The sequence below is a fragment of the Ostrinia nubilalis genome, chromosome 29 (genome assembly GCF_963855985.1).
Source record: "Ostrinia nubilalis chromosome 29, ilOstNubi1.1, whole genome shotgun sequence".
Taxonomy (NCBI): Eukaryota; Metazoa; Arthropoda; class Insecta; order Lepidoptera; family Crambidae; genus Ostrinia; species Ostrinia nubilalis.
In genome coordinates, this window is record NC_087116.1 from 814,906 (window position 1) to 836,007 (window position 21,102).

Genomic DNA, 21,102 nt, shown 5'->3' on the forward strand with positions numbered 1-21,102 from the left:
GCGGAACTTCCGGAAGGTCGGGTGACGCCACGCCTCTTTCAACCGTGTTTACTTTGGCAGTTATTTTCTATATTTATTCGATTCTAAAATATATTCCCAAAAATTTTGAAAGTTGTTTTAATTTGTATCACTTGGATATGATTTGTATTAGAAAGTGCTGTGAGTGTGACGCTTGAACGGAAGGAAGTCAACCTAACCTAACCAACTGCGTATTTCTAAACTGCGTATTTCTATACTGTGTAGCCGCGAGAGCTCTTTGGCGCGCTGTCTTCGGCGAAGTATTGCGCGCGCAGATTTTGACAGCGCGAAATACCTACTTTAGCAGAAATACCAAGCCTTAAATAAAATAAATATGATGCTCGAAAGCGAACAGAAATCACCGATGTCACCTACGAGTATTACGCATCCTTAAATTGGATAATCGTCGCTAACATCCAACCGCGGCTTTGCATTTCTGACTCACGGTGTTGAAACCATGCAGATTTGAGCTTCAAATTTCTAATCTTTGAATATTAAGCACACATATTTGCGGGATTATGTATACTTAATAACATTTCATAATATGCAAGGAAATGCAAAAATTGCTTTTGAGCAAGAGGAAAATAATGTTCAGCAGTGGACATTTCTCTAACATAAATACTTGTAGGTACGGGACTATTCCCACCTCTCGTTCCCACCGCTGCAACTCCTGTGTAGCCAGGATCTACAGCTTGACCGCCAATAACCCAACAAGTGAAGGTCAAGCTTGTCCCGGGGAAAGTTAAACTGTCATTGGACCCGCAACGAAATTAATCAGAAGAACATAGAAGGAGTTCGAAGTTAGGGTTCGACTATCCAGAGCGAAACAAATGACAGGTGACAAAACAAAGGTGTAAGTGAGCTTTAGGAAAAGACGGACGTTCGTTAATGTTCCTCTGCTTTTGGTAAATTAGAGAGGGTCGTGCTCCTGCAGTGGAGACAAAATGACCTGATGAGGATGCTGAATCAACTTATGGTAAGAACGCGCTAATCTCAGGAACTATTGGTCCGATTTGAAAAAATATTTTTGTGTTGGATAGCCCATTTATCGAGGAAGGCTTTAGGCTATATTCTACCTACAGCCAATAGGGGCGGAGCAGTAAAGAAAAATGTTGGACAAACGGGAAATATTATTCAAACTATTTTCACGCGTACCTAGTCGCGAGCATAATGCTTCAAGGCTTGATATTGCCCAATATGGACATTCTTTATGAATAAGCTGACAACATAACTAATGTGCCTTAGTATTATTTAACATAACATCAGATTAAGATGTCAGTTTGTTAATTGTCGCCAATTCTATTTGTCACTAATTCGACACACATTTTTATGCAATAATTCTTGTTGACACCTCATCATTTGTTGTAGATTTTAAATTAGGCAAAACTAAGTTTTTACTCGACTGCGCCAGTAGGAGGGTTATGTTTTTAAATGCAGGGTTTTGTCTACACTCCCCATGCTGGCCAGATGGGTTGGGGAGGCCTGATGCTCGCATATTTGTCACTTAGTCGCCTCTTACGACATCCATGTAGTTTGAATATTAGAAAAATGTTTAATAAATAAAATTACTTGACCTTTACTGATTGGATTTTTAATGGCGGTCAAGCTGTAGATCCTGGCTACACAGGAGTTGCAGCGGTGGGAACGAGAGGTGGGAATAGTCCCGAAAGTAAAATTACTTATTTAACCCTTTATAGGTGACTGAGTTTCTTGCGCTGATTTTTCTCAGCACTGGGTCATTTATTGTCCCGAAGCAGTGGTAGAGTTAAAGTTAATGGTCGTATAAACGCCTTTTAAAAGCCTATATTGAAAATTAATGACTTTATATTAAGTTTTGTTCTACCAGGGTCAAGATATTTGACAGTTCTGAGAAAAGGATATAAAATTTTGAACTCAAGATCCATTTATTGATACGCACTCAAGACATGTCTTGATATGATCTTGAAAAATCACAATACGTCTTTACTTAACTTACGACACTACAAATCAGCGGCCGCCATTTTCAACCGACTTCAAAAAAGGAGGAGGTTCTCAATTCGACCCGTATGTTTTTTTTTTTTTTTTTTTTCTATGTTTGTTACGCGATAACTCCGCCAATTATGAACCGATTTGAACAAATCTTTTTTCGGCGTATAGGTAATACCTCAAGGGTGGTCCCATTTAAATTTAATAATAGAAAAAACAACCCCCAAGGGTGGAAAATTGGGGATGAACTTTTTTATACGCAAAATCTCCGCCGATTGTAAATCAATTTGAACGATTATTTTTTTGTTGAATAGGTATTATCAAAAGGGTGGTTTCATGCGAATTTGAAGAAAATATTTCACCCCCAAGGGTGGAAAATTGGGGATGAACTTTTTTATACGCAATATTTTTAATTTTTAGTTTTTTTTTGTGTTCTCGCATTTGAAGTCGGTTTTATTTTTTTAAAAAGTTATGTAAAATGTCCATTGTGTCAATTGACAGCTGTCATATTGACAAACCGATGGTAGAGAAAGATATGTCAACAGATGGCTTTAGTACGAGTACGTCGAAAGTATAACGCTCGTATTCACAAACGATGCTTGCTTAAGTGAAGCAGCAAATCGAATGCACAGCGTTGAATAGAGCTCTGTGATAGGCATCATACTCGTAAATAAATTAATCAGTAATGTCAAAATAATATGAGTTTCTAAAATACCCTAAATAAGTAAGAAACTAAAAGTTAAGTCAATTTTCTAAATCGTTTGTCTGTTACGAATCGGCTGGACCGATTTTGACGGGACTTTCACTGGTAGATAGCTGATATCCCAATTAGTAACTTAGTTTACTTTTATTTTGGAAAAGATAGGCAAGATTAGTCAAAAACACAAAACAAAAAAATCCTCTTAATTCAGAAGCTACAAATAGGGCCATTAAAACATCATCAATTAAAATTTTATCTACGCGACCCAATGTCATGTTTTTTCGCTAAAATGATTCGTCAATATGTACATATTAATAATTGCGTAACACAGACGTTCAGGGCGATCTGTTTAATATGATATTTACTAATGTAGAGTCAGACAGTGGGCTCAGAAACGAAAAACCATCTGCTTCGCAATTTGACTGGAAGAGAAGGCCATATGGCATTAAGTTCGCCTTTTGTAACTTTTGTATATTATGTTTTGAATAAATAAATCTTTGGACAATTACACTGCGGCATCCAATCCCAAACTAACGCCCATATTCACAAACATGACTATGAGGTCTCACAGTGCGCGTGGACGCACAGGGTGACACACGAACCAATCACAGAGCTCTATTCAACGCCGTGCGTTTGATTTGCTGCTTTATTAAGCAAGCATCTTTTGTGAGTACGTGCGTAAGCAAAGCTTGTACTATGGCTAAATGGACAACGGATATAAACATACTTAAATACTTTTTTGTATTATGTGTAATTAAATACCTATAATTTTGGTAGCTAATAACACACAAAGTGGTTAAAAGGTTGACAACACAACCTTATTCTAAGTAACAAAGACGTTTTGCGAACTTTTTGGCTACTTTGGGTGTCACGAACTAATGAGGGCTATCGTTTTAGCGCTCACCAGTTGGCGCCACTGTAGAGTAAGGTCCTGTCACTTGCTAGTAGCGAAGACAGTGGCACCAACTGGTGAGCGCTAAAGTGGTACGAGGACTATCGCATTTGCACTCATCAATATGGCGCCACTGTAGAGCAAGGTCCTGTCAATCGCCAGGGGTGCCAACTGTTAAGTATAAACACGATAGCACTCATTGACGCTGCTGTACTAAAAAGTGGAGCTACTGTCCGTGAATCAATTGTACACTTTGCGCAATATAAATTGAAGACGGCAAATATTTATGGATTTCTTCATTATATTAAGAGATAATTAATTATGAAGCAATGGTTCGATGTTTTATGATTTCAAAGTTAATTGGTTTTTGGGCTTATGGACTTTAGTTATGTAGAGCTCTCTGGAAAGGCAGGTTAGAGTAATAGACCAAATAAACCTAGAGTTTCTAGAATAATCGATATCTATAAAAGCAAAAGATCACTAATTGACTGACTCACTCACTCATCACAAAATCTAAGAAACTACAAGTGCTAGGAGTCTTAAATTTTGCATGGGGTTCCTTTTAGAACGTAGGTGCTCACTAAGAACGGATTAGACGTCTCAAAAACGCCCTCCCGTACCTCAGGCACTGACGGAGTTTAAGTGCTATACCTATAGTTAACCAGCTTAATAAAAGTCTTGAAATACATGTCTAATTTTCATGAAGTTCTCCTGAAAGCTTGACAGCTGTATTAAACGTGCCGAAGCAGTCCTACTTTCCTAAATGCGAAAGTTTGTATGGATGTCTGGATGTAAACATGTTTGTTACTCTTTCACGCAAAAACTACTGAACGGATTTTGATAAAACTTTACATTGTTTATAACCCAGAATAACATATAGGCTATAATTTATGACGATCTGTGACAAACAAAATTTCACGCGGGTGAAGCTATAATTTTTTCTAAGACGCGTAAAAGAGCTATAAAAAGCTTATTTGCAGCAAATAACTTACAATTATAACTTTTTTATGACTTTACCCTGTTTAAGGTCATAGCAGACTTATCAACTCGGAAAGGGATCAACATCGTATCCCCTTTCGCGAACTGTCATTGTTTTTCGCGCGCTGTCAATGGCGAGGCGAGGCGTTTACGTTGCAGTATGGAGTTTCATACAAAGAATACTGACCGCCTCGAGTTGATACGGTTACGATCCGTTTCCGGGTTGACAAGTGTGCTACGTCCTTACTCCAGCATTTGTATTTTTGCTCATTACAATGCCTTATCGTAGTATCATTGAATAGTGAATATGTTAACATAGAAGCCAGTTTAAAAACAAGACAATCATGTAGATTATTGTTATTAGATGAGACAAAAAACATAATTAACTAGCCTTTGTCTACGGCTGCTCTTGTAAATGTTGTAAATATGTACTTATTTAGATCAATCGACTTGAAAAATTAAGCAGATTGAAATTGACACCAAACTACAGCCCAAAATGTCATCAGGTCATTTAGTCTCCACTGCAGGAGCACGACCCTCTAATTGACCAGATGCAAGAGGATTTGTCCTACACTCCCCACGCTGGCCAGACGGGTTGGGGAGGCCTGATGTTCGCATATTTGTCCTTTAGTCGCCTCTTACGACATTCACGGGAAGAGTGGGAGTGGTTATTCATCTTTAAACTTTTTTTGTTATTTAATACTAGCTGACCCCGCGAACTTTGTTCCGCCTTAAAGGCAATAAATAAGCCATCGCAATTTTTCCTTATTTACTCACCGTTTAGACCTACCCTGGACCTACGACAAACATTTTAAAACCAAAATCAGCTCAATCGGCCCAGCCGTTCTCGAGTTTTAATCAGACTAACGAACAGCAATTCATTTTTATTTTGATAGATTAAAGGAAAAAACTACGCTAGTTAACATGATGTATTATGTATAATTATATTGTTTACTACATTATTACATGTTTATACAGTTTTAATTGTTGTAATAAATTGTAGAATCCCTCGTAGATGTCTATTGATGTAAATATAATTTATTATTATAATTTTGTTGCATTATAAGTTGGTTATTGAGTCATTATTTTAAAATATGCATTCCACACGTCTAATCGAGTTGTACTTATTATTATTAGTGTGAAATCACTAATTATTAGGTAGGTACTGTAATATGTTAATAGAGTTCCCCTACTTTCTAATTTCAGCCTAATTCCGTCCACTGCTGGACAAAGGCCTCCCCCAAGGATTTCCTCTAAGACCGGTCCTGCGCTGCCCGCATTCAGGCGCTTCCCGCGACCTTCATCAGATCGTCGGTCCACCAAGTGAGACACAACGTGTGTTTGCCTTTTAAGGCCTTTTACCATAGAGACATTCCGTTTTTTGTTGGAACTGTTTTTTGCAGGATCTGCCAGGTATTATCATCATCATGTCAGCCACAGGACGTCCACTGCTGAACATAGGCCTCCCCAATGATTTCCACATTGCACGGTTGGTAGCGGCCTGCATCCAGCGCGTTCCTGCTACCTATAGACGTCGGGATCATATAAATAAATTATAGTGACTGAGTTTCTTGCGCTGCTTCTTCTCAGCACTGGCCCATTTATTGCCCGAAGCAGCGGCAGGGTTAATACCGGGACGTGTAAAAGTGCTTTTTAAAAGCCTATTTGCAAAAGTAAATGAGTTTTTTATAAGTAATTCTCTACATTCTACAAAACCAACATCCAAGTTCAAGTGCACAAACACGCGCTCATCACAATCCATAAATAATTGTGTCTCTAATTATTTTTTTTACCGTGCGACTCATTGTTCATTGTTTTACACGATCTGTTTTTTTTCTGATTTTTTAATCAAATCCTACTTGGATCTCGTGACTTCCGTTTTGTACCGAGAATTCATAATTTCTATGGAAAATGTAAAGTATATTGTCATACGTTTGTTCTTGATTTGATTCTTACGAACTTATTCACAAACATTACTATGAGGTCTCGCAGTGCGCGTGGACGCAGATTCTCACACGAACCAATCACATAGAATAAGAATAAGAATACTTTATTCAGCATAGAAAATAAAATAAAAATACAGTACTATATAACATTAAACTAATAAGTACAAGCTATGCTGAAGAGTTCGCGACATAACGAGCGCCATGTCGAGAAGCTGGTTTTCAGCGGGAACCAACCCACGATGAAGATTGCGGATTGCGCGCCCTCTTGACCGAGACCATATTGAGGCTACCAGCCAAGCTCTATTTAACGCGTTCAATTTGCTGCTTCACTTAAGCAAGCATCGTTTGTGAATACGGGTGTTATTGAATGACCAATAGAATAGGACCACACTCTTCCCGTGGATGTCGTAAGAGGCGACTAAGGGACAAATACGCGAGCATCAGGCCTCCCCAACCCGTCTGGCCAGCGTGGGGAGTGTAGGACAAATCCTCTTGCCTCTGGTAAATTAGAGACGTGCTCCTGCAGTGAAATTGAATCTAGTTTTAAGCGTAGTTTTGAAATACAGACCTAATGTAGGACTGGGAGTTTCTAAGTTTAAAGGTTATCCGCATCAAAACATTACCAAATCAAACTGGTTTCATTAACCTTTATTTGAATCTTTTAATTAATTTTACTAATTAGTTCCCAAGACGCTAACGGTAGGACGGACAGATAGCCATTCATTACTATTATGTAAGTAATAAATGGTACTGAGAATTATTTATTACTTAGTAAATTCTCGTTACTTCAGTGCATCATAGTGGCACATTATAAGTACCTAACAGACAGAGCTACTTTCTCATATGGGTGATTTTGTTATCAGTATCCAAATTATTAGGAGCAATTCAGAATCAGTAACTTAATCAATTTACGTATAATTTTTTTTTTTCAAAATTGGCACATGTGAATAATTTGCTTCGTTCATTAGAAAAATACGTATACATAGTTATCTCCAAAGCTTAATTGACATAATGGTGCGCGAAAATAAGCTTAACCTTTAAAAATTAAGAAATGAGCACCCGCGAATTAGATTTTCGAAAATTTTTTCCCGAAAAATCACGATTAAAAAAATTAAGATAAAGTTGTATTGTTAAATTATTCGATAGAGTTTATCAAAAAAATTGGATACTGATAAGAAAATTACTCTGTATTTATTATCTACGATATGTGTAGTTTATTAAAAGTATTAAAATATCAAAATTATACCTACATTTTCCAAGATAAGTTTCGTTAGTCGCTAACTCATAAACATAAACATTTATATGTTAAACAGCTGTCAAGTTTGTCTATCTATGAGTCACACTTGAAATATGCGACACGTTTTAATACAAGTCTGTGCGGTAAATTGAAAATATTTAGACAGTGTAGATCTTAAATTTGTGATTTAAGTATCACCTCTCGTTCCCACCGCTGCAACTCCTGTGTAGCCAGGATCTACAGCTTGACCGCCAATAACCCACCCAGTGAAGGTCAAGTTTGTCCCGGGGAAAGTTAAACTGTCATTGGAACCGCAACGAAATTAATCAGAAGAACATCTCCTATGTTAAGTTTAACGAAATTAAGGTTCGACTTCCCAGCTCCAGCCCATATGTTGTCCCGAAGTGGTAGGCAAGCTATATTATGTGAGACGTGTATCGTTCATTTCAGCCAAATGACGTCCACTGCTGGACAAAGGCCTCCCCCAAGGATTTCCATGACAGCCGGTCGTCATGGGACGTGTATAAGTGGCCCAAAAAGTGCCAACTTACTAATAAAGAACTTGAATATGAAATGTACTTTGAAATATGTAATACGGCTACCAATGGGACTCAAACACCAAAAGCTAGGCTCAAAAAGCAACAATAATAGAACAATACACGTATTAATTTCATATCCAAACAAACAACCAACCATTACTGCGATTTAAAAGACACACAGCGCCATCTATTATCGTTTTATCGCAACAACGTGTCTCAAACGCATGGCAAATAAAAATCAGTTTGGCAACAGGTCGCGGGATCGGCTACGAAACTGTGTACAAAGGACATCGAGATTTGTTGGTAGAGTCAGCAAAAAAGATAGCAACAGGTATAAATAAATACATAGTTTAACCATTACAAATTACTATTATTTAATTCTGACTTCGTTATAGATTACAGAATAGTATTGTTACGATTCGGCAGTTGCAAGTAAGATCGACACTTTCCATCAGGTGAGACATAGGCCAAGAGTTTCTCCATTGTGGATAAAAAAGCTTTTAAAAAGCTCTTTTACTCGTCACAATATTAGTTTTATACTATGTTATTTCTTAGTGTTCTATTTTGTATGTTTGTTTGTTTGGTTGTAATGAATAGGCTCAAAAACTACTGGACCATTTTTTTAAATTCTTTCACCATTCGAAAGCTACATTATCCACGAGTAACATAGGCTAAATTTTATTTTTGGAAAAACATAGGGTTCAGCGGTCCACGCGCGCGAAGCCGCGGGCGGAAAGCTAGTCTAATATAAATATTTTGATATTGATTTTAATTTTCATTAGATATTGGAAAAAAAATCGGCCACAATATTTTTACAATAACTTTGCTGACCGTACATGTTTTAGCTATCTATTAATGCGATGTTTTCCACAATTGCTTAAGTCCGTCTCCATCTATGTATTTACATAAATTTAAAGCTTCCTTCTTAACGTAGAATATACCAGACATTAGGATATAACTCGACATTATTGTCAAAATATTTTAAGGACAAAGCAAATTAATGAGCGTATTATGACCGCTCGATGAACAGACGATCTTAAAAATGATGAATTTTTATAATGTTATTGACGCCCGTATTCACAAACATTACTATGAGGTCTCACAGTGCGTGTGGACGCACAGGGTGACATATGAACCAATCACAGAACTCTATTCAACGCTGTGCGTCCGATTTGCTGCTTCAATTAAGCAAGCATCGTTTGTGAATACGGGTGTTAATATTATGAGGACATCGCAAATCAGTGAGCGTCAACCACCCGCTCGATGGACAGACGACCTTATAAATGATGAATTTTAGAACGATACTAGCGGCCGCCCGCTACTTCGTGCGTGTGGACTCCGTTTTACCTCCTTAGGGGTTGAATTTTGCAAAATCCCGTCTTAGTGAGCACCTAAGTTCTAAAAGGAATCCGATGTAAAATTTTAGTCTCCTAGCACTTGTAGTTTCTGAGATTTCGTGATGAGTGAGTCAGTCAGTCAGTCAGTGACCTCTCGCTTTTATAGATATAGATTGAGTTTATAAGCCACTACACAACGTTATGTGTTATGTAATCCGATCTTTTTTGTGGACGAAGTCGCGGGCAAAAGCTAGTCTTCAATAAGCACTTTACCCTTGCCATGACCATAACCATAAGGCATATTTGTCATCACCACATCCTGGTTTCTTTTAAAGCACCTTGAATCATAAATCGTCTTCAAAAATACTTTATGAGAGTTGAGTTGACGTCATTAGGTTCCGTATACATTTTTCATAGTATTTTTCGCCTTAGCTTAATGATATTAGGACACACACCAACAAGGTGGACCGACGACATCATAAAGGTAGCAGGGAAGCGCTGGACGCAGGCCGCTACCAATCGATCAACATGGAAAGCATTGGGGGAGGCCTATGTTCAGCAGTGGACGTCCTATGGCTGAAATGATGATGATGATTATGAGGACACAACTTCATAAAAATGACTTCATGTTATCATAGAATATTATTATCTAATCTGCTGTATTATTTTCTTAAATGAATCATCAGCATCAGGTCATTCAGTCTCCACTGCAGAAGGACAAAACTCTCTAATTTGCCAAAGGATTTGGCCTAGAAAATTTTTAATACGTAAAATGAATATTAACTAAATTAATTTGAATGAATTTTAATATGAATAATGATTAGTCATTCAGCCAGTTTACTTTAAAAACTGTGAAGACACAACTTGCTCTTTCTATATCAATTTTATTTGTAGTCTTTCTCGAACTCGATCTTTTCTTGAAAATATTTTTTCTTGAGCGAGAAGGAATAAGCACTTTCAGGGCAGATAATAAATGTATACCATCCTAGACTGCATCACACTTAACATCATGTGCGATTGTGGTCATATAACTGCCTTGTTCTGTATAAAAAAGTAAATTAAAGGGAAAAATTATAATAATTATGTTGATTTACTTATATTGACAAAATTTAGATTACAAATTATTTTTAGATGAAAGAGTATTTTTTCCAAAAAACTACACTTTTACACTGATAATATAAGTGCCCACGTTTTTGCTCATCTCTACGGAACCCCAAAACAGAAATAAATTAATCATTTATAAAGATATCGCTTCAAGCCTTCCTGTAGCCAGTTTTGTAATTCTGAGTATGTTAATTTATTATCAATACGTCCTTATGAAGGATAGCGAGATGAGTCTTTTAGCCGACATCGCAGAGGAGGTGTGTTTAAGCCTACTAGCTGACCTGATGAATTTCCTACCGCCTGTCATCATCATCTTCATCATTTCAGCCACAGGACGTCCACTGCTGAACATAGGCCTCCCCCAATGACTTCCACATCGCACGGTTGGTAGCGGCCTGCATCCAGCGCCTTCCTGCTACCTTTATGAGGTCGTCGGACCGTCTATGTTCATCAGAAATGATGTAGATGACTCTAATGGTGAAAGACATTTCCAAATCGGTCCAGCAGTTTCGGAACCTATATAAGCTCAATCTATGTATATCTATAAAAGCGAAAGGTCACTGATTGACTGACTCACTCATTACGAAATCTCAGAAACTACAAGTACTAGGAGTCTCAAATTTTGCATGGGAGTTTCTTTTATAACGTAGGTGCTTATTAAGACGGGATTTTGCAAAATTCAACCTCCTTGGTAAAACGGGATCCACGCGAACGAAACTCTTATCGCGGACGGCCGCTAGTACCTAAAGCTGAAGAGTTTGTTTGTTTGAACACGCTAATCTCAGGAACTAGATATTATATGATATAGGATAGCCCATTTATCGAGGAAGGTTTTAGGCTATATAACATTACCCTACAACCAATAGGGGCGGAGCAGTAAAGGAAAATGTTGCAAAAACGGGAAATATTATTCAAACTATTTTCACGCATACAAAGCTAGTCTGTACTATAATATTATCCCATCAAAAACAATACTTGTCAAAAAAACCAAGTCTCGCAACTCAGTTGTTCTACGGTAAAAAGTTGTGAGATCCATGTAATACCAAGTCCAGGCCAGGAAATCTTTAACGTTTTACATAAATTATTGACTTGGCCATCGCACTAAATAATTTAATTTACACGTGTTTTCATGCGATGGCCAAGTCAATATATTTATGTAAAACGTTAAAGATTTCCTGGCCTAGACTTGGTATTACATGGATCTCACAACTTTTTACCGTAGAACAACTGAGTTGCGAGACTTGGTTTTTTTGACAAGTATTGTTTTTGATGGGATCTCATTTCTTTTTGTATTTTGTAGACAGCAGTTATGTATCTAGAAAACTGGACCGAAATTGAAAAATTTTACTCGACTTGGCGGTTGCACTACCGTGCCCCCAAATATTTTAGTTTTTCCTTGATTCATACACCAAACACTACTTATATTCCAAATTTGAAGCTTCTAGGTTTGCTAGAAGTGCCTTAGAGTTTTGATGATCGGTGAGTCAGTGAGTGACAAAATTAAGAAACTTTGACCCGTTATAATTCTTAAACTACTGGTTCAAATTGAATGAAATTTGAAATATACCGTGTCTTTACAATGCCTACATGGTTACTGAAAATTCAGTCTTCTAGTTTTATCCACAACGAAGTTACAGGGGGTCGAAAATGGCCTGAATTGCTTCGAGAAAAGGATGGTACGGCCGTGCCGCTTTTTTGCTCGACTTGGTGGGGGCACTGCCGTGCCCCCAGATAAATGCGAAAGTAACTCGTCTGTCTATCTGTCTGTCTTGCTTTTACGCCTAAACCACTGAATCGATTTTCATTATATTTGGCATAGAGATAGTTTGGGCCCCGGGAAAGGACATAGGATAGTTTTTCCCGGTTTTGGAAACAGGGACGCGCGCGATAAAGTTTTTCTGTGACAGACAAATTCCACGCGGGCGAAGCCGCGGGCGGAAAGCTAGTACTATGTCCCAGCAGGGAACCGAACCGAAGACCTACAGGTCACTCTTGCAGAAACTGCCTACAGTTAGTTAAATACACAAAAAGCAAAGGTCGCGATGACATAAAGGTCACGTTTGATGGTATCATTGACAGGCCAACCTTTTAGTAAGATAGCGTTTGATAAATTTGTAAACCACGTTTGTTTTGCAATGCGGACGTATACAAAACAATATTATTGATGATTGGTCTAAGTACAGTTCAAGTTAACTAACTGGCTTTTGTCCGCGATTTTGTCCGCGAAATGTAGTTTGTCACATTTTGTCAAGCCATGTATTCATTAGGCAACATTTGTTGATAAACACTGTTTTTAAACTGTTCATAGACAAAGTTTCATAATCATCATCATCTCTGTAAACAGTTTATAAACAGTCCATAAAAATAGGTGATGAAACATTGTTTATGATACATGTTGCCGTGCTCCTCGCTATGAGTGGTGAGCAAGTGTGGACGGCCAAGTTTCAGAAACCTGTGTTAATGGTAAACTTGTTTCACACTAGTCATAAACAGTTTATCAACAAATGTTGCTTAATGTTAATACATGGCTTCACTGTAAAAGTTACTTGACTGTAGGTAATTGTAATTTGAACATAGCTCAATAACGCTATAAAAGCGCTTCACTTCACATAAGCAACAGCAGTGCGCGACAGCGGCGTTTTTATAATGTGAAGGCATGTATCCGTTGTCACATAGTATGAAATTTTAAATCGCCTAAGTGTGAAAGCGCTCTAAATAGTCATACTATATTTATTTATCGCAAACTTTTTATCTCTTGATAAAATGTATCATTGGGAACAAAATATCATAAAAGGTGACTAAGGGAAAAATATGCGAGCATCAGGCCTCCCCAACCCGTCTGGCCAGCGTGGGGAGTGTAGGACAAATCCTCCATTTGCCTCTGGTAAATTCATTTAAAGGGTCAATTTTTGATTGAAACGAACGAAGATAAAAAGTAATTTGATTGGTTCTTTAGCAGCTAAGAGTGTGTTTATTTTGTAGTGTTAACAGTATGTTACATAGTTGTTTAATGTCCATATAATGCCTATTTAATGATGACCTATAAGACGGTGGAATCTTGTGTGCCTTGACCATTTAATATAGCCCGAAGACATTATAGATTGTCTTAGACAGTAGATGATGATAATTTGAAAACAATTATTGGCATTGTTTAGTCAAGGATTTGCCACACATGCGTTCTGCGGGCTGTGGTCAGGTCGAAGTGAATGCAGCCTGCATCACTTTGTCAGTTCCTACATTTTGTATTGATGCGATTTGTTCGTGCGGGCACGAGTTAAGAACGCAAACTGCACCGCTGAAAGATTACCTATAATTTTGGGCCAGAGTTGACCATGGAGAAAATTCCAGAAAGGATTCTGCTCTCATCGCTTTTAAGGTCATATAACACTAATCAACCCGGAAAAGGACCAACACCGTGCTGTCAACCGCGAAGCGAGGCGTTTACGTTACGCGGAATAGTGTGTGTTGCAGTACGAAGTTTCATACAAAGAATACTGACCGTCTCGAGTTGATACGGTTACGATTCGTTTCTGGGTTGATAAGTGTGCTTAAAATCACAAATCTGTTCATAATATTCTAACCTATTGCATGTTACAAGAACGAAAAAAATCCAAGACGACTCACCTGGGTTCTCGCCTGAATAACGCCAGCTCCGTTCGTGTTCACTACACCGTTGTTGCACTGAGCCTTGTGGACGCACACGTAGCCTTGTCCAGCACAGGTCTGCTGCAAGTCTCCACCAGAATGCTCATGGGCATGCACATTTCCAGTCGACTGGAAAGCCTCATCGATGTTCTGTTGGGTTTGCTGCTGCTGTTCGAAGTCGAATTCGCTGCCCTTTTGGGAGCTTTGGATCAGATTCACGTTGGAACCGGTTGAAGCCGTGAATGGGCTGGGAGAAGATCCGGTATATCCTGAAGCACCGAATTTGTTGGAAGCAGCATTGAAGGCAGAGCCTGAGAAGCCGCCGCCGAAGGCACCACCTTGAGCTGATCCTGATGTGAGCCCGCTGTTTCCAGCTCCAGCTCCTTGGCTGCCCTGAGCTCCGAATGCGTTGTTAGATGCGGAGAAAGCGCTCTGGCTTGCTCCAAATTGACTAGCGGCTTGTCCTGCGCCTGATTGACCAGCACCGGCCGCTCCAGCGCCAAACTGCGCGCTTCCAGCTCCAAATCCGCCTTGCGCGGCGAAACCGTTCTGTCCGAACTTAACGCCTCCATTCAGGAAGGGGTTCTTCGAGATATCAACGTCCCCTTTGCTTGAAGAACTGAAAGACGACGATTCGAATGAAGAAGACGAGAATCCGGGCTTAGATTCGGCACCAGCACCGAATCCTCCTGCCAATTTCGAGAAATCACCGTTCAGGAATGGATTCGCAGCGATATCAACACCACCAGCGCCTGCTGTTCCGCTGCTAGTGAAAGAGCTGGACGATTTGCTGAATTTCTCGAAGTTTCCACCAGCGGCGCCGTTTTTGAATGGCGAGTTCTGGTTCATCCACCAGAATGGACCTCCATCAGGGATGCCACCTTCAAAGACATTTCCCAAACCACCGCCAGCATGGAACTGGAATTCGTTGCCAGTATCAGCGGCTGCAGCTGCTTGGAACGCGTCTACGTTTCCGAATTTTTCGACGACGCGTCCGTCTTTCACTTTTAGTCCAGCGCAGCCCTTGTCGCTTGAGCAGCCTTCGAAAGACTGCTGAGTGTGGACTTCTCCTCCGGGCAGCGCTTGGATCGCTGCAAGCACATCGTTGGGAGATTTGAAGCTTAGCTTGACGCCTCCTGAGCAAGTTGTGCAGCGTTCGGCTCTTGCTTGAGGTTCGCTTTGTTCAGATTCTGATATGACGTCTTTGGTAGACTCCTTGGTGTTCTCGAGGGTTTCGGAGCGAGCGCCTATGGCGAGTACCAGGCAGATGGCCACCACTGCCTGTAGTGGCTTCATTTTTCTGGAACAAGAGAAAGGGTACGTCAATTTTGGTACACAATATTATTAAAGTCGTTGCGGGTCCAATGACAGTTTAACTTTCCACTGAGACAAACTTGGCCTCAATTGAGGGGTAAGCTATGTCTAAATTACTCAAAGGTTAAATTAAAAGAATATAATTTATTAAATACATCATTTTATAACTGCCTAAATTGTAAGACCTAATGTGAATGTGCTAATGTGGTTATGCAATAAACGATTGAGTGTTGAGTATTAAATATTGAGAAAATGTTTTGATTTGATTTGATTATCTGCCGTAATATATTATTGAGTGTTTATACATATATTTTCAGTCTTAAAACCCGTTAAGTTTTTTATTTAATAACTTGAAAGACATTTTAATTGAGTTTTGTTTCACTGAAGATTTATTAACAAAAGCCGCCATTTTATTATGACTAGGATGATTCAACAAAAATTAACAATCGCATTAATAAAATGAAGATAGGTATTTATGACATAATCTTGAATTACAAAAAATATTAATTTTGATTTATTACGGATACTGTCAACAAAACTGGTTGATTATAAACAGGTGTTGATGAGTTTAAAGTCCGTTTTAAGGCGAGTCAATACACAATAGGGACAAATACATATTCGATGATATAATTATGGTTTATCATCAATACAAATAACTTTTATGTAAAATCAAACTCGTTTTAAGTAACTTATGCCCGTTTTCACCATCAATCCCTAATTTTAAAGCGACCTTTATGAAATATTAGGTAATACCTAACAGGAATTTCGTTTTCACCAACACATAAGGGACATCTTAGGCCTTAAGGGAGCACTTTAAAACAGGGGCCCGATTTTCGGCCGCCTAAGTGTTAGGTGACAGTTATATTGTCAATCACGCCTATTCGGCAGAATGGAAACCGAATGAAATGATTTTTTTGAAGCTTTTTATGCAATTGAGACAGTGGAAACACTTTTTCACTCAAGTTTATTCAGGCGGCTACATATACAAATATTATAGAGTGAGACAGGATTACATACGGTATAGATAGTAGGTATTGGTCACTCATAACTTATTTCATAACCAAGCTATATTTCTGGCTTCGTTTGTAGTCCCTAGAGCCCTAACAATACCTTATAATTAGATACAATAAAGATTTGATAGGAAGGAGGGCTGCACTAAGGCTTTCTTGGCCTCAGTGGGGGTAAATGAAACACAACGCGGACGGTTGATATCTGGTTTATTACTGTTATGCTATTGCTATATACAAGATTTACACAATTCAATGTGTCCAGTCCAATGTGCCGTCGGTGTAGAGTGCCTACGGTGCACGTTGAGGGTTCATGGGCCAGTCGGCTAGCACGTAGGTCGCGGTCGATGCTAACGTGCTCGTACAGTATCCTTGTGGGCAAGTAAACCAATTTATCTTTTTCCTTGAGGGAAAAATATTGCTTCATTTCTTTTTTCCATTGTCGTTTTTATCGTAAAATCGCACAAAACTACTCACAGAACTCAACAAAATATCTATCAAAATCAATATGTACACATTGTACATTTTTATTTTTAATGTGGTGCAGCAGTCATCTTGACATTTACTTTTTTTAAGGCAAAGGAATTACATTATGCACCCAAACCACAGATTACATAATAGCCCAAATATCTTTTTTGTCTTTAATAATAACTCAAAAATACAAAAAGACATCAGTTTTGGTCAACTATTTCTTAATTTTACTTTTATTTCATTTGTTTCTGTGAAATACGTAAGATATTCCCAATAAAATATTTTATCGGAAATTACCGGTTTTTCAAACGTCACTAGGCGCACGAAGAAACGCCACCTAACAAAAGAGTCCCTACTTAGGTTTACTATAGCATGGTGAAAACGAACTTAGGTTAGTGGGCAGTTTAGGCGATCGTTTAACCAAAGTGATGTTTAGTTAGCAAACGCTTAAGGGATTGATGGTGAAAACGGGCATTAGACTCGCAATTTTAACAAACTTTTCTATTTACAAAAGTAAAAAAAAATTGTTTGTTTGAACGCGCTAATCTCAGGAACTACTGGTCCGATTTGAAAAGTTATTTTGTGTTGGATAGTCCATTTATTTAGGTAGGTTTTATGCTATATAACATCACCCTACAGCCAATAGAGGCGGAGCAGTAAAGAAAAATGTCACAAAAACGGGAAATATTATTCAAACTATTTTCACGCGTGCGAAGTCGCGGGCTAAATAAAACTCAGTATAAACTCAGTAAAACTCATTTATTTCTGTAAATAGGCTTAAAAAAGCACTTTTACACGTCCCAGTATTAACCCTACCACTACTTCAGGACAATAAATAAATAGTAGTTAATATTTTTTGGTATTCCTATCACAGATTCTTTACTATTTAAGAAACCAATGTTTGAGGAACCAATATTGACGTAGTCGTAGTTATTTTAACTCGAATTTAAAGATACGTCGAAGATAAATTTGTATATATTAGTATTAAAATATACGCCCTTGAACTATAACGCTGGGGCTCTTTTGTTTGGAATGATGATGGCTTACCCGCCTGTGAGAAGGCGGGTTATGTTTTTAATGAATTTCGTCGGATATGACACTATTTTAGTGTCAAATTAAAGCTTAATTACCTACTAATATGTAAAAAAAAAAAAAATTACTAAATTACTAATACTCTTTCACGCTTAAATCGAACTGAATTTATTATACTTTTAGAAAGATATAGAGATACCTTTTTGAGAGCCAGGGAAAAACAGGATAGTTTTTATCCTAATTTTTGAAACGGTACCCAATCGAGAACTAATTTATTAGCCATTGAAATTTTGTGGTACAATTTACTACCTAATCCTTTCCTACGAAAAGCCTGTCGTTCACTGATGTATTGATGTATTGGTTAGATTGTTCCTTTTATCTTACCCCTAGTTTCTGAATCAAGATTTTTAGCTTTCATATTATGGTACTGAGGATTTGTCCAAATACTTAGGTAAGAAGGCCAAAGCCTATCGCTTAAATCAATCTCAACTGATACAAAGTTGATTTTAATTAATGATTCGACAGAACTGCCGAAGAATATAATGTCATTTATTTGAAGAAAAGTTCAAAGACGGCGTCCAAGGTTGCCCGAACCAAATTAGAAGCGATGCATCACACGTTAAAGTACACAGTGCAGGAATGCTGCAGTAAGGTGCATTTGTACAACCTTGACGGGACTATTCCCACCTCTCGTTCCCACCTGCAACTCCTGTGTAGCCAGGATTTACAGCTTGACCGCCAATAACCCAACCAGTGAAGGTCAAGTTTGTCCTGGGGGAAATTAGATTTTAATAATTCCCGGTATTTGTTTCCTTTCCCGAGATTCCCGGATTTTTCGTATTGTAAAGGCTCCGAAACTACTGGGCTGGTTTGAACAATTCTTTCACCATTACAATCCTACATTATTTCTGATGAACATAGGCGGTACAAAGTTCGCCGGGTCATCTAGTTTCATGCAATTCGACAGCCATGAGCTGAACGTATGAATTATGGACCAGGGTGAAGTGTGAGCTGTCAAATTGTTATAAATATCTACGCCTACGCTAAACACTGATAACTACCTATGTAGAGATTTACTCATTTCACCTCTACTGTACTAAGTGTCGATATAAATGGAAGTCGAAGGCGTATGAATCAGACTCAGTCTAAGGCTATGCGTAGGCGACCACAGTAAAGTTAGGCAGTAACTAAAGTTAAGTTAATGGGACTTATCTATCTTCTGTATAGTCTAGTACAGTCAGGATCTTCAGCTTGGCTAATAGAGTGATTCAAGAGGAAGGTTTTGTATGTATAACTAGCGGCCGCCCGCGACTTCGTACGCGTGGATCCCGTTTTACCCCCTTAGGGGTTGAATTTTGTGAAATCCCGTGTTTACCTACCCTACGTTCTAAAAGGAACCCCCGTGTAAAATTTGAGACTCATAGATACGGCAAGTGTGGTTGTATTCCCCAGTCGATGAGGCACATGATGTGCCCTGCGTGCCCAAACAACTGCACGCTGGAAGATTTAATGAATGCTACTGACAGCGCCACTCTTGTAGCGGAGTTTTGGGCTGACACTGTAGGTTTGTTGTCGACACGACAAGAAGAAGAATACATAGCACCGTGAAAAGCCGGGGAGGTCGCTATAGAATCTAATAAATCGAAGTCAAAATTTTCTTTATTTGTATAGACTAAAAATAGTACTTACAAATCGTCAAATATTTTGCTCTTAAGGAGCCTCTACATGTCTCATCTTTTTACCCTGCCAGCGCGCTTCGAGAACAACATTTGGCAAGTGCTGAGAAGCAGCTTCACATTTTACGATATACAGTGTGAGTCACGTTAAAGTGTACATATCGCACACCTAGATCTAAACTGAGACAACTCAAAAAAGGGCATTTTTCAGGAGGCGAAAAAAACGTATTACTACATTTTTTGTTAGGGAAGTTATGAAACTCAGTTTTATTTTGGATTATTGATAGGCTGTGAAAGAATCCTGTATATAAACTGGGTCAAAAAATCTATCCTTTTTACCTTTAATCGCAGTTTTTTTAGTTGTTACATTTTAGGAGAATGACTTTGTATAAATAATAAAGTACATTTAGACTTGAATCAGTTTTTTTTGGACATTTTGAGATTCGAGTTCTCCTTTTCCACTCTTAAAATTTGTATATCATGCCATTTAACTTGATTCCAATTTTCGTCTAAAACCAAATTAGTTGCCCACATTTTTTGCAAGATTTTAGTGTCATAAAACTTTTCAAATGTCATCTCTACACGTTCTTTGGTCCTCTGTATTTCAAAATTTCAAGATGTGATTGAGTCCTCTTCCTGCACTATTAAAGTGGTTTTCATTGAATGTTTCGATATCCTAAATGATCAATTTAGGAATTGTTTGAGAAAACAGTTCATTTTGAATACGATCTGGATCATCATAAGAGATAAAAATGAAGATTTCATGACATGGTGAACATGATAGGTGTTTGAGTTTCTTCAGCCACTTTTTCTTAGCATCAACCGATCGATATGTTTATTTATTAATTTATTTACTTATTATAGACCTTTTTACTACATTATTTTATATTTCTACATTATAAAGAAGGTTTTATCTCTTGTGCAGACAACAGAATATCAGACTATACACTTGTATTACAACTACATAAGTTACTACAGTGTTTAACTTGAAGTGCCGTCGTCTGTACATTGCCTTTTAATTATCTTTAGACTGTTCTCTTAAAATATTTACAAGAAAACGACCCATCATAATTTTTTTCGGAAAATAAAAATAATATCCACTGTAAGTTTTGCTTATCCAACAATAATAAGTTAACTCAAAACACTCTTCTCAAACAAAACAGGAGATAGTTTGAATAAAACTAACACTATTGAGAAACAGGGATTATCATACTGTACCTGATTTTAGGTGAAATATGCAA

At 38.1% G+C, this 21,102-nt stretch overlaps 1 protein-coding gene across 1 annotated transcript in view; it reads right to left on the minus strand.

The window, feature by feature from the left end:
* The window catches only part of LOC135085654 (uncharacterized), an 85,224-nt gene that overhangs the window by 39,106 nt on the left and 25,016 nt on the right, over nt 1-21,102 (minus strand). Inside the window, exon 2 of the mRNA XM_063980421.1 lies at nt 14,341-15,661. Within this exon, the coding sequence (XP_063836491.1) occupies nt 14,341-15,657 (1,317 nt within the window). The 5' untranslated portion in view covers nt 15,658-15,661. The remainder of the gene's footprint in view (nt 1-14,340; nt 15,662-21,102) is intronic.